Raw genomic sequence first — 12,500 nt, forward strand, 5'->3', positions numbered from 1 at the left:
AGAACAAACATTGATCACAAGACCTATGTCCCTAACTATACATTTGGACAAATAACTATTTTTGGTTCTGTGTGTTGCCGAAAGTGGTTTGTGTTTTAGATGTGCAGGAGTTCCATAGAGTTCGTAAATGCATCTCCAATGGGTGGCATAATTGTGTGCCAGTCTCAGGTGTTTACCCGTTCAGTAAGGGTGCATCCAGAGGACTTTATTCCTTGGAGACATCCAAAGTCTCTGTAAGGGTTGAGGTGCTAAACTCACCCTGGGTGCGGGAAAGCTAATACAAGCAGAAAGCCTAATACACGGATCCCTCCTGCCTGGTGGCAAAGCTGGTTGGTTACTATAAAATGATCTAAGTGCACTAAATTTGCAATGTACGGGCACAGTAATACACCATACACAAAATGACATGCTCTATGAAATAACACACCTTTTATTTTCACAACTTCTCATACAGATAACCGTAGAAATGCAGGCACAGTAGTTGCCTGTGTTAATGTGTGTTACAGTACATTGCAGTTCTGCACGATACTGTACCACAGCGCTGTGGGTATGATACATTGTGCACAGCAGAGTCTGTTTTCAACACCACATGTAAATTGCGAGGAGCATCACTTGTAGGACTTTTAACATTTAATTTAAAAAAATCTGGGCGATCACAGAAAGCTGCCTCTGGGTTGCTCTGTGCATGAGGTGATGGTGGCCGAGCGGGCACATTTGCAGATGAACTGCTTTTACTAGCTTCTGTGAGACATGACATTTGTTCAGAAGATTAGCCAGGTTGTAATGTGTGGCATAATTGCACTGTGCCGGTGTCCCAGAAGTGGAAACCTAATTGCCTGACAGGACTATAACTTTGCAGCACGCTCTCACCTTGTTAGGTCCTTTTCTGATGCAGTTCAAATGAAGTCTGGCCGCAGGTGTGCCTAATTTACCTCGCAACAGAACGTGTTGAGTTTAATTGCACAGTGGTTGTTAGGAAAAATTGGTGGGTGGAATATCAAGTGACTTACTGTATGCTGATGGCAGATGGGCGGTAAGAGGCATTGTGAGCTAAGTGTATAGGTGAGCTGAGTTAATAAAAGATCCACATTCTCTCTTCAAAAGCGTGTAAAATAGTGAAGCCATGTGGTGTGTAATAGGATTTAATTGAATGGATAGCAGCTCTTTCCTCTAACAATCAGATTTTCTTTAAGTAACGGGAAATTACTATGTACGCTGATCGGCGGAAATTATGCCCACACAACAAAACAACGTGCATAATTGCTTTCCAAACTTTTATTTCCTTCATTTAACGCTGATGAACGTGCCAAGTTCATATTCATGTTATACGGATAAAAATGTCAAGAATTTACCAAACAGTATATTTGTATTTGCCTTGTAATAACTATGGCATACAGATTGTTTCTACTCGTCCAAGAAACTCATAGAAATATGGTGGTCCATTTCATTTTATCAAATGGCTTGCACAGAAATGTTCCTCCTGTCTATTTTCAGAAACACATCACATGTATTTCTGTAAACAATTCCTTAAGCTACCACAGCGCTGCACCAATTAGTGGAAAATGCTAGAAAACATTACAGACATTTGGCACTCCGTCTCCATGTGCCAAAACTCTGAGGAAAAATACATCAATGCAAAGGCTACCATTTACACGTGCCACACATTTTTGCAACGAAAAACACATACAAAACACACAAGAAAGAGTAAATATTTGTAATATACTATTTTATCCCTCCATGCATTGTCGATATTTCATTAAGGTAGCTCTTTCTCTGAGTGCGTTTTGTTTCTTTCACGTGTTCAAATCAGCCCTTCTGTTTCTCAGCAAACAGTGTTCTAATAAATGTAGTCTTGTGTGTTTACAAAGACAGAAAACTGTGCTGTGCGCTCAGTTCCAATCATCCAAAATCAAATGTTTCCCCACATATTCTGAGATATTCAATCAATTCTGATTAACAAAAAGTAATTCATTTTAAGATCAAATTTTGGGATTTTGTAAGAGGTTTTCCCCTTTAGATGTCTATTGTTAAGATTTATACTGTTTTTGGAATTATGCTTTGTATATTGATTATATGCCTAAACAAATTACATCAAACTGACACAGCGAGGGCCTTGTAATTATATTTGGTATGTGAATGTTACACACATTTTTACTTCCCAGGTGCAGTAAATGCACATGCTTATTGTTTTATATAAAGAGTAGATTAACAGTTATATTATAAAAAGAGTAAATTGTTTACAATTTACTTAATTAATAACTGTTGGCTCTCTCCTTGCAGACTCCCATTAGAGACTAGAGTTCCATTATGAAAAACCCACAAACGTTGTTGCAAAGTACATTAACTTACAATTGCAGTGGTAGGAAATGAGGGAATTGAATTTCATTTGGTTCAGAGGCTGGCTCTACCCCTTTGGGCCAGCTGGCGATTAGGTGACCCCCAAACATCTGTGGGCATCCAGGACCTACCAGTTTCAGTTATTTATGTTACATGCCTACACATGCCCCTCTTCATAGAAATAGAAGTAAGACAATCTACTTTAGTGAAGACACAGAGATGAGCTAGTGCTATGCATTGTACACAGGACTATCAATCAGATTTATTACTATATCTGATCACGAAAACATATGTTCATTAGTCAACTACCTAGGCCTTTCTACCTCAAACCCTCTGTACCAATTAGAGTGGACAGCACACAGCTCATCTACAGCATTCAGGGTGAAATCATAGTCTTCATGCCACCTAGAAGCTACCCAGTTTTGTGAATCCCCAGGAATAAAAATGTAACTTTTTTTATTCTCTACTTGTGTCAAATTCTGGGGCCATTATTATCACATTGTTGTCCAATAATAGACGACTGACCCACATTTTCTTTGTATTTGTGCAACTCTCTTATACCTATCCATCCAGTTGGTATTCATTCTATGAAAACATTGTCATAGTAAGGTGTCTCGCAACAGGATTTTACATTTTACAATGTGATACATCATGAGAACACACCCCGGATTACCTGGCTCTTAAAGCACTTCACTGAATTTGACATTCTGAAGAATTAGCAAAGTTGACTTACTGTCATAATCTTATGCCTTTCTCTAACACTCAATCATGGCCTTAAAAGTTGCACTGAGATGTTTTAATGAGATGTGCTGGAGCTTGTACATTTATTAAGATTACATATTTAAAATAGATTTGATGTTGCATTTTTATCTTTTTTTAGATTCTTCCTAAAGTTTTTCCTCAAATGCAACCAGAACTGCTTAAAGAATGCCGGCAATCCAAGAGACATGCGGAGATTCCAGGTACTCAATTGAAATGCACTCACAAGAAAATATCTGTTTCATTTTTCATTATAGCATTATTGGTTATCTTTCATCAAGTTCTGATGATAATTGAGCAAGCTACAGCTAACCACACAAACATACATGTTGGTCTTTTGTAGCCCCATAGCATTCTCACTTGGTTTAATTGAAACAATGATTTGAGTTTTAATGGATGAAATACAACACAGGTGCTTGTACAAAACATTTTGTAACAAGAGAAAAGTATACAGCAGTATGAATGTGCTGGCATTATTGATTTGCTTAGAAATATCGAAAGAGATTAGGTAACATCCATGTCCCAGTCAAACAATTGTCAGGAGCCTAGGCTTTGAGCAGGATAAGGGACCATTCTTTTGGACTTCCACTAAAACATTCAGTTAGCATCACACATCATCAGACACACCATCAGACTCATATGCTAAGATTTCCTTTCAACCCCTTCTAAATCAGCCTAAGATTAGACCAAATACAGGGAAGTTTCAATTAGAAATTTTAGCTGGCTGAAAATTGTGCATCGTGTAGCAATTCACACACTTCTCAGTATTTAAAATCTTTACTTGTTAAAGCCACATTTACCCCTGCAATGAGTGTTCAGATAAACTCCAAACCACTTTCTTCAGATCATCCAACAAACATGTAGCTGTTGGAGAATTCCAACACTTAAGACTTTTAACATACTTTTAACCAGGAAAGAGAACAACCCAACTGTCTACAAAGTGTCAAAGAAGTGCTTGTTCTCTTGATCAACAACCAAGAAGGCCCGCTAGAGTATGGCTTCAACTAAGTCTATCTGATCCTACAGATATTTGGGTTTGCAGCACATGAATATATTCATCATTCATTATGGACCACTGGAAATTTAAAATGCATGAGGGTATTTAATTTATTTACACCTGTGCAAAACATTGAATAGATGGATACTTTAAATGTCATCTGAATTTTCTCAACATGTTCCTCTAATATGTATTTTTTTTTGGTTTTACATTATGTCTTCTTTTGTGTGTTTTGGTTCTATTCCATCAAAAAAGAGTTTCTTCATGCATATGATTGTCATTTGTTCACAGGACCTGTAATCATAAAACCTATTTTTAGTTTTGAGATTCATGCTATGCATTTTTTAAGAAAAAGCACTTTGTTTCATGTCAATGAAGGCATGCAAGGCTATTTTTAACCAGATTCAGATAAAATAACAAATAATCCTGAAAACCCTTGAGGTGTTCACAACATTCGGTAGCAGTGAAAAAATACAAGGGACAGTCAGATTTTTTGCAAATAAAATCAACTCATTGATTATGAACTATGATTTTTTCCTAAAGTAATATGTTAATGAATTAAAAAGTATACATAGTGTTTTGATTTAAAAAATTGTGAAAACAGAACCGTGATTGTCAATGAGACATTTTAAAAGAGCAGTCCCTGAAAAAATATTCCAACAAAACACGTCATCCAAGCTACCATTTTTCATGTACCTCGCCATCAGTTGGCACAGGTGATATTGATCCATGTGAGCGGCGCCGAAGGTCAAATCTGGAATGAGTGGAAGTGTCCACTTTGTCTTAGTGATGGCTAAAAGATGCATCAATCACAAATGATCTTGTGGTTGACAACCAAACCAGGTCAGTAGTCACTAAAATGGCTTCCACTGGTCTCTTCAGTTAATCTCCCAGCTTCTCAAAGGTTTAACTGGACTTAACAGCATGTCAGGCCACAAACACCATTTGTACAAGATTTCTCTATCTCAGCACCTTTTTGCAGATGAATTGCAGAAACGAGCCAGTACAGTAACACAAAATATGGTATGTCATCTTTTCTCCTTTTTTTCAGCTGCACTGTACTGTTTTCCCCTGGTGGGTGACCTATATTTAGATGACAGAACAAAGACAGTTGTCTCTTTTTTCGCCTTTTCCTCCTTCCACATCATGCCATGAGACTTTAAAAAATATCCTTTGCTGATGTGAATCTCTATTTATATTCTGTGGAAGCCATAGAGTGTATTAGCTTCCACTAGGTATAATCTACTAAATGTAAAAGGTATTTGATTTTTGTTGAATTGCATTGTACTGTAATTTTGAAGATTACTAAATAAGACACAGCCCTATAGGTCATCTTACTGAGGTAATATATAAAACGTTCTAAAAAAAACCTACACCCTTTGCTCCTCTTTAGTGTTTGCCCAGCTAACTGCTACGAGACAAGGCTACAGAGACACTAAGTGTATTGGGCTTCTTATTCCTAGATAGGATGTTCTGGCTCATCTTGAGTTTCACACATTTCTTAATGTACTTTTATGTACCACGATGTTGCATTCTATAGTTTGTTCGTATTGGATTCTTCTCCAAAGTAATTGATAGTCTCTTCTCACATTGGGGGCAGTTTCCCACGCCAGTGCCTTCGGTGCCATATGTGTTTACTTTCGTACTTTATTGGTGCACCCTCAATTCCTGTTGCACCTGCCTTCGTTTTGGTTCAAGAGTGAAGCTTTTTATATTCTCTGACTTCCTCTAAACTTTGGTAGCCAGGGCTCATATCCCACAGTGCAAAGATGGATTTATTCAAGAGATGCTATTCCATTTTGTTTTCAAATTCTTAAAACTGTCTTTGTTAAGCAATCTCAAACATATCCGGAAATAACATGCGCTATTTCAACTTGCTTCCACTTGAAGATAGTTCCGAAAATGAATTTCAAGCATTGGATTTATGGCTGTATTTTGGTACGTGTTTGTAAGTGTTCATGGATGAAATATAGTCATGGATCCCCTACCATTGTAAGAAGACCTTGCTTCCTCTTTAACAACACTCTGATCCTGAAACGAGAGTTAGGGTTCAAAATAATGTACTGCATTGAGTTTTCACCTCAGAAATGTAGAATTTCAAATCAGCGCCCATGTTTATTTAAAAACTTTAAATGAATGTTGTCTTGTCTGCTTAAAAAACGTATATTTTAAACATGCTCCAAAATAACCCTGAACGTAGTTTGCGTAGCTATGGGAACTGCGTAGTGCACTGTGCAAAATGCTGTTCGCACTGATTGCACAGTGCCGGATGCTTGTCCGCACTGTGCAATCATTGCAAACGCCATCTTGCACAGTGCAAGCAGTCGTTTTCTGCCGTTCGAGTAGATTTGTACTCGAGCTGCAGCTTTCTCAACGCGACCTCGCAATGAGAAACCTGACCTCCCCGCGTTGAGAATCTCGCCGGGAGGTTTATTTTCCACGCTCGCGATTGGCAACTTGATGTTGCTGATCGCGGATGAGGAAAAAGTCTCACCGGGATGTTATTTTGCTCACTCGCGGTCGCCAGCTTGACGTTGAGGACCGCGAGCAAGCAAAAAATGCCCGCTATGCTATGCATTTTTGCACTGTGCTACGTGCAATTTGCGTAGCGCGTAGTTGCGCAAACTACGTAAACTAAGCGAGCGTTGCATAGTCATACGCCCGGGGTTACTCGAAAACCATTTTCCGAGTTACTCAGGCAAATCAATGAAACCTTCGAACAGTGAAAAATATAATAAACCATAACCATCATAGGGAAACATTCTGCTACGCGTCCATGTTTAACACAATGCCAGAAATGAGAATGAATGAATCAAGTAACAGGTAGCATGTGTGCATATGCACATTTGCACTGAGGAAAAAGTACAATATTATTTCAAGCAAAACCGAGTGGCGGCTCGCATAAGGCGTGCTGCGGAGCGGTGAGGCGGGGCGGGGGAGGGGCATGGTGGGGGTGGGTAGTAAACTCGGACATACGTCGGAACGGAGGATTACTTTCCTCTGTTCCGTCGTATGTCCGAGTTTACTACTCCCCCCACCCTGCCTCACCCCACCGCCCCACAGCACGCCCTATGTGAGCCGCCACTGGCAAAACCTTAATTTATTTTCAGACTCTGAGGTATTGGTGCAATAAATATCATGTTTTGCCCCAAAGTTAAACATCTTTCTAAACTTATAAGCAACATTACAAAAACAGTGAGACGATACATATAGCCAATACCTGACCACTGAAATGTGAGTGTGTGTTTACAGATGTGTGTGTGTATCTATATGTATGTATGTGGGCTTGGTTTTGTCTGTGTGTGCATGCGCTTGTGTGTGTGTGTGGAGTGGATAAACATGGGAGGAGGTCTGCTGATAGTCTTTAAAAAACATTTCTCTGCACCTAAATTAATTTGCTATTATAATAGGCCATTCAGCTGTAATTAGTTTTGAACATATTTTTTAAAAAACAGAGCCAACAGAGTAAACTACAGCCTCACTACTGATCAGAAAGACTGGTGTGTTTTTATTTTAAAAGCTGAAACAGTGCTGCTTACATTTAAACCAGATGTTTTCCCTAAGGACACATTTTGTGACAGTATGCCTTGTTTTAATCGTTGAGAAAACACGTAATTATGATCTCTTTTCCAGGTTGTTGTATCAACGACAGTCAACGTGGATGGCCATGTCCTGGCTGTCTCAGACAACATGTTTGTACACAACAACTCCAAACACGGGAGGCGGGCCCGCCGCCTTGATCCTTCAGAAGGTACGACTCCTTCTTATCTGGAAAATGGTAGGCACACATTTACATGTCTTTTTATTTGCAATGCTTTTTTGCATCATATTTTATTTTGGTGTATCTATTCACAGTTCATTTACATGTTTGAACCTCCCCATGCCATTGACGACGCTGATCACGCTAATAGCAGCACTGAGAGTATTTGGTTCATGCATCACTTCCTGATTATTTCCCATCCTCTTTCCATAATGATAGGTGCACCCCCACCCACCGCAACCACTGTCAGATATCTTTTGTAACATTTTTAAAGCCTTGTTTTGCTTGCAGCTTTTCTCGCAATTTCATTTATTTTATATCATTTTGGCTTCTCACAGTTCTTGACCCAGGGGTACTTTCTCAGGTGATACTTGTAAGCTTAAACAGATGGTGAAATAAACCACATCTGCAAAGAATTTACTCTGTTTCCTATTCCGGCACCACACTTTTATGTTAAAACAAAGTACATTCTTCTTGTATTAGATAAAGAAATTAGAATCTTTGTGTTTCAACAGATTTCACTACACGGGCATAACACTAGCCTATGACATAGGAGCAAACTAGTATCGCAAGTAAATGTAATTAACTTTTAAAGGCATCTAGCTTTGGAAATGTTGACTACATCTGATTCATGATACTAGGTGATATAATGTATTTAAAATGTTAAGTAATGAAGTTGATGCGCATATGCTGTTTACATTTACAATTCTCAAAACAAAGTTACATGAATCTTCCTAACTCCCGAAATCATGATTTGACCCAATCAGGTAATGTTTAAAGAAATGTTCTACTTCACAAAATACATCTATCAGTACAATCAATAAAAAACTGCTCTAATCAATTAACATACATCAGTCAAAAAGTGTTTTGCTGCAATTTAATACCACTTCTTCCAATTAACACAAGGAAAACCAACTTATTATGATGGTGTCCCATATTTGTCCTGTTCAGTGTTAGTGCAGTCTGACACTTATTGGTTGGCCAGAACAGTTACTGGCGACTAACCACTATAAAGAAGTCCTAGCCGACCACTTTAAATTTCTGTTAAATGCCTCATTGCTCATTAACTTCAGGCAGCACATCCGTGTTGAACAACTTTAGATTTCTGATTAATGTTTAAATAATCCCAGTGTCACCCTTGAGCCAATCCTAATGTCCCCAACCCATCAAAAATGCGGCAAACTGGTGTTGACTTCCAGTTATGTTTCTGAATATCTCAGCCTTTATAGACCTCCATACAAGCAGGTTTACACCCTGCTCAATTTATTTAATTAGCCATGATGGCCATTTTGCTAGATTGTAGATATGAATTTATGGTGGTGAATTCAAGCCCACATACTTTTACATTTATCAAAGGCCTTCAACACCACCTACCAATAAATAGCTTGCACCCGTTACTGAGAAGGGAAAATAGTACATGGTATATTCCTCAGTTACATCATGTTCCGAATGTTTAGTATGGGTCATAAGGCAAAAAATCTAAGCTGCTTCTTGAGTTGCATATATTGACCTATACATTTACATTTTGCTACTTTCGGCTTTTTGACCCTCCGGATTGCTGTAAAATAGTTTTTACAACTTCTATTTCACTGAATTTATTTGCATGAGCATTCTTTTTTGTTTAAGTAATTTTTTTGCAACATTTAAAAAAAAAAAAAGAAGTGACTACCTTTGGATATTTTGGGCTCTATTTGGACCTTTAATTTTCGAATACTTGATCCACGATAACATTGAAAACCATTGTTCTTTCATTAAGTCATATGGGAGCATTAAAAAATTGCCCATTGAGCAATCCTTTCACTCTGAAATGTGGCCTGGTTGCATTTCTTCATCTAAAAATTGATATGTGTGCTCACTTGTTAACTCATGTTGATCTGTGTTCATTTGAGTTGACTTCAGTCTACTGTTATTGAGCTGAGGTGAAATAATGGGTAATCATCACAGGAGGACAAAAACTGAAATACATTTTGATATCAAACATTAAATTCCTCCTCAAACCTTCATAAAAGCAAGATTTATACCATTTCGAAATGTGGAATTCATAACTATGAATAGCTCTCTTCTTCATTCAGTCTGGATATGTAGGTCTTCTTCTGGCAATCCCTCTCTTGTGGTATATGTTTAAACATCATTAGGAAATAAACGTAATGTTACAGATCTCCCTATAAGGACCTGGGGACTTTGGTCAACCCTTAAATGGAAAAGACGACATATGAATTTGATGACTGATTTATGAACACCAAGAGGAATATAATAATTTTCTTCTCATTTATATAGTATAAGATCTTAAAGTGATAGCTTAGTGAAGAACACAACAGCACGAGAATGGTGTGTCTGAGCAACATCCTTCATGTATGAATTCCAGTTGGGTTGATTAGTACCAGTGTAGCCCTGAGGGTCTACATACAAAACAAATTCCTTCTAAAACACTTTGTATAGAAGTGCTTTGCAAATTATAATTTGTGTTTTAATTATAATTATTGTTATTGCTGGCATTTCTATTATTCAGCAGAGGTTACTTGGTGGATAGTAAAGCTTTAGGAGTTGAACGTTTTTTAGCTGTTAGAAACACAATACAAACGTAACATACCACTGTACATATTAAGGGTGCCTCATTAACCATAGCACAACATAGTCTAAATGTAATTCATGTGTCCCTAAGAACTATGTGTCTCATTTTCTTTCTCTCACTTTCTCTCTATATTTCCACTTACATTTCTTGCTTCCTCCAGCATACATATGGCTCATGCCACTGTATTAAATAAGCAAGCATTATAGGAAGCACGAGATATTAGCATCAACACACTATGAATCAAATTTACTATGAATGTGAACATTCTTTTTAGCGCAGGTACTAGTAGGTTAGTGAGTGAAATTTCTTTTTTAGTGAAGATGCTAAAATTATAGAGATTTTGAGAATTCTCAAGGAAAGTATACCGTGTTTTGTGAAGTAGCTGAGCTCAGCATAGCACAATATTTTTATATGTCAGACGTATGAGTTGACCAGTGAATACCAGGGAAAGTACAAGTATTAAAAATCATCCGTAGAAGACATCAGCAAATGATGACCTGCAAGAAACAATAGCCTCCCCATTTCTCTTTGATATGGGAGATAAGTGAACACCATTTCATGAATGAGAGAAAAGGAGGGTGGACCCTTGAATCAGCCAACCTCTGGGTATTGCTAAACAAAGTTTTAAAGTTACATTGCACATTATTTGGAAATGAAAATATTTTGCAGTTTAATAAAATAATAAAGTGAGCATGCAATTTGTCATCTAGCAAAATTATAGCATGACTAATATTTTAATACACTCAGAAAGATTATTCTCAAGACCCCAAACAATCATCTCCAGACTTTCAGGTCTGGCATGGGTAAGACAAAATTAACAATGGTCTCTACCTTCAAATCCTGATGCTTAATAAGTAAGAAGCTGCAATCACGTGCTGCAGCTGGACCAAATTGCTGTTAGACTATCAAGAAGTGTTGTGGCCAGTGAGAAGCACTTCAATTCACTTCATCTTTTTCTTTTAGTGGGACTGGTGTCCGGTGTGAGCTGTCTCCACATGCTTCAACCCTAGTGTATAGCAGTGACCAACTTGTTTGGCCAGCCAAGGAACATAGGAACTATAATCCAACACCAAAGACGTTAATTACTATGATCTCATTTCCTGCACAGTGATCCAGACTGTGGATATCAGTATGACCTTGGTGGGTGGTCCATCATCCTACTATAGTCAGAGAATGTTTCCCCCTGACAAAGATGTCTGTGCCTTTAGTGCATCTAAAACTAGCCCCAGAATGGGACTTTGTTTGGGTAAAATGTTCCCTGATGTATGGGGAGTTTTCTCCCTTAGTGTAAGAAATATCACTTGCTTTTCCATCCCTGCAAGGAGAAGACATGCAGGCATGAAAATCAGTGTTGGAAGCCCAGCCTTAAAGAGGAAGAGGCTGTGGTGGATTGGCAGTCCTATCGTGGGCAGCCACCAGGCCAAGAATTTCCAGTGACTTAACCTGTTGATGCTCCACAGTCAGACAATCATGAGTTCCCCTGCTTTAAATAAAATGGGGGAACTACAAGACTGACAGGGTGGGAGCTGTGTTAATTTTTACCAGAGGTACTGCTCCCCAGTCTCTAATTGAGGCCATGGGGGGCATTTCTTTAGCTCTGAAATGTCTGGAAGGAATGATGGCCCAACAGGACACAGGTAAATGGTCACTAAAGCTATAATCCCCATGTGGTTGATTGCATGGCACAGCTAGAGAAAATAAAGGGACAGAATAAATAGGTTAAGGGCTAAAGGGATTAGCCTAGTTAATGGAAAGAGTGGGCTAGAGAAATGTACCACTCTATATACTCAAACAAAACAGCTTTCATTCACATCCTCTCCCTCCCATCTCCTGTGGCAACTGCAAGGACACTCTCACTTTATATCCATGTCATAATTGGAGTCCATTCAATTCAGTGTTTTTCTACTTTGCAACTCATTTGAAACAACCGAGGCACCATATTCATTACATTTTAATGTTGTTTCATAGCTGTGAGCACATGCATTCCACCGTCCATTAGACCAAATGAATGAAGAATAGAGCTTATGAGAAAATACAATAAATTGCTACAGGTTTAGTACAAGAACGTGAGTTTT

General features: G+C 38.3%; 1 protein-coding gene across 13 annotated transcripts in view; it reads left to right on the top strand.

The window, feature by feature from the left end:
* The window catches only part of EBF3 (EBF transcription factor 3), a 179,962-nt gene that overhangs the window by 101,180 nt on the left and 66,282 nt on the right, over positions 1 to 12,500 (top strand). For 10 of the 13 annotated variants that reach the window (XR_014961777.1, XR_014961780.1, XR_014961781.1 and 7 more), the window contains exons 7-8: positions 3,218 to 3,299; positions 7,727 to 7,871. Coding sequence is in view for 8 of the 13 variants with exons in the window: in XM_085606210.1 (XP_085462336.1) it covers positions 3,218 to 3,299; positions 7,727 to 7,871 (227 nt within the window). In the remaining 5 variants the exon portion in view is untranslated. The remainder of the gene's footprint in view (positions 1 to 3,217; positions 3,300 to 7,726; positions 7,872 to 12,500) is intronic. The other 3 variants (XR_014961779.1, XM_085606211.1, XM_085606216.1) reach the window with 1 other exon arrangement.

Source organism: Triturus cristatus, chromosome 1_2 (assembly GCF_964204655.1).
Source record: "Triturus cristatus chromosome 1_2, aTriCri1.1, whole genome shotgun sequence".
Classification (NCBI taxonomy): domain Eukaryota; kingdom Metazoa; phylum Chordata; class Amphibia; order Caudata; family Salamandridae; genus Triturus; species Triturus cristatus.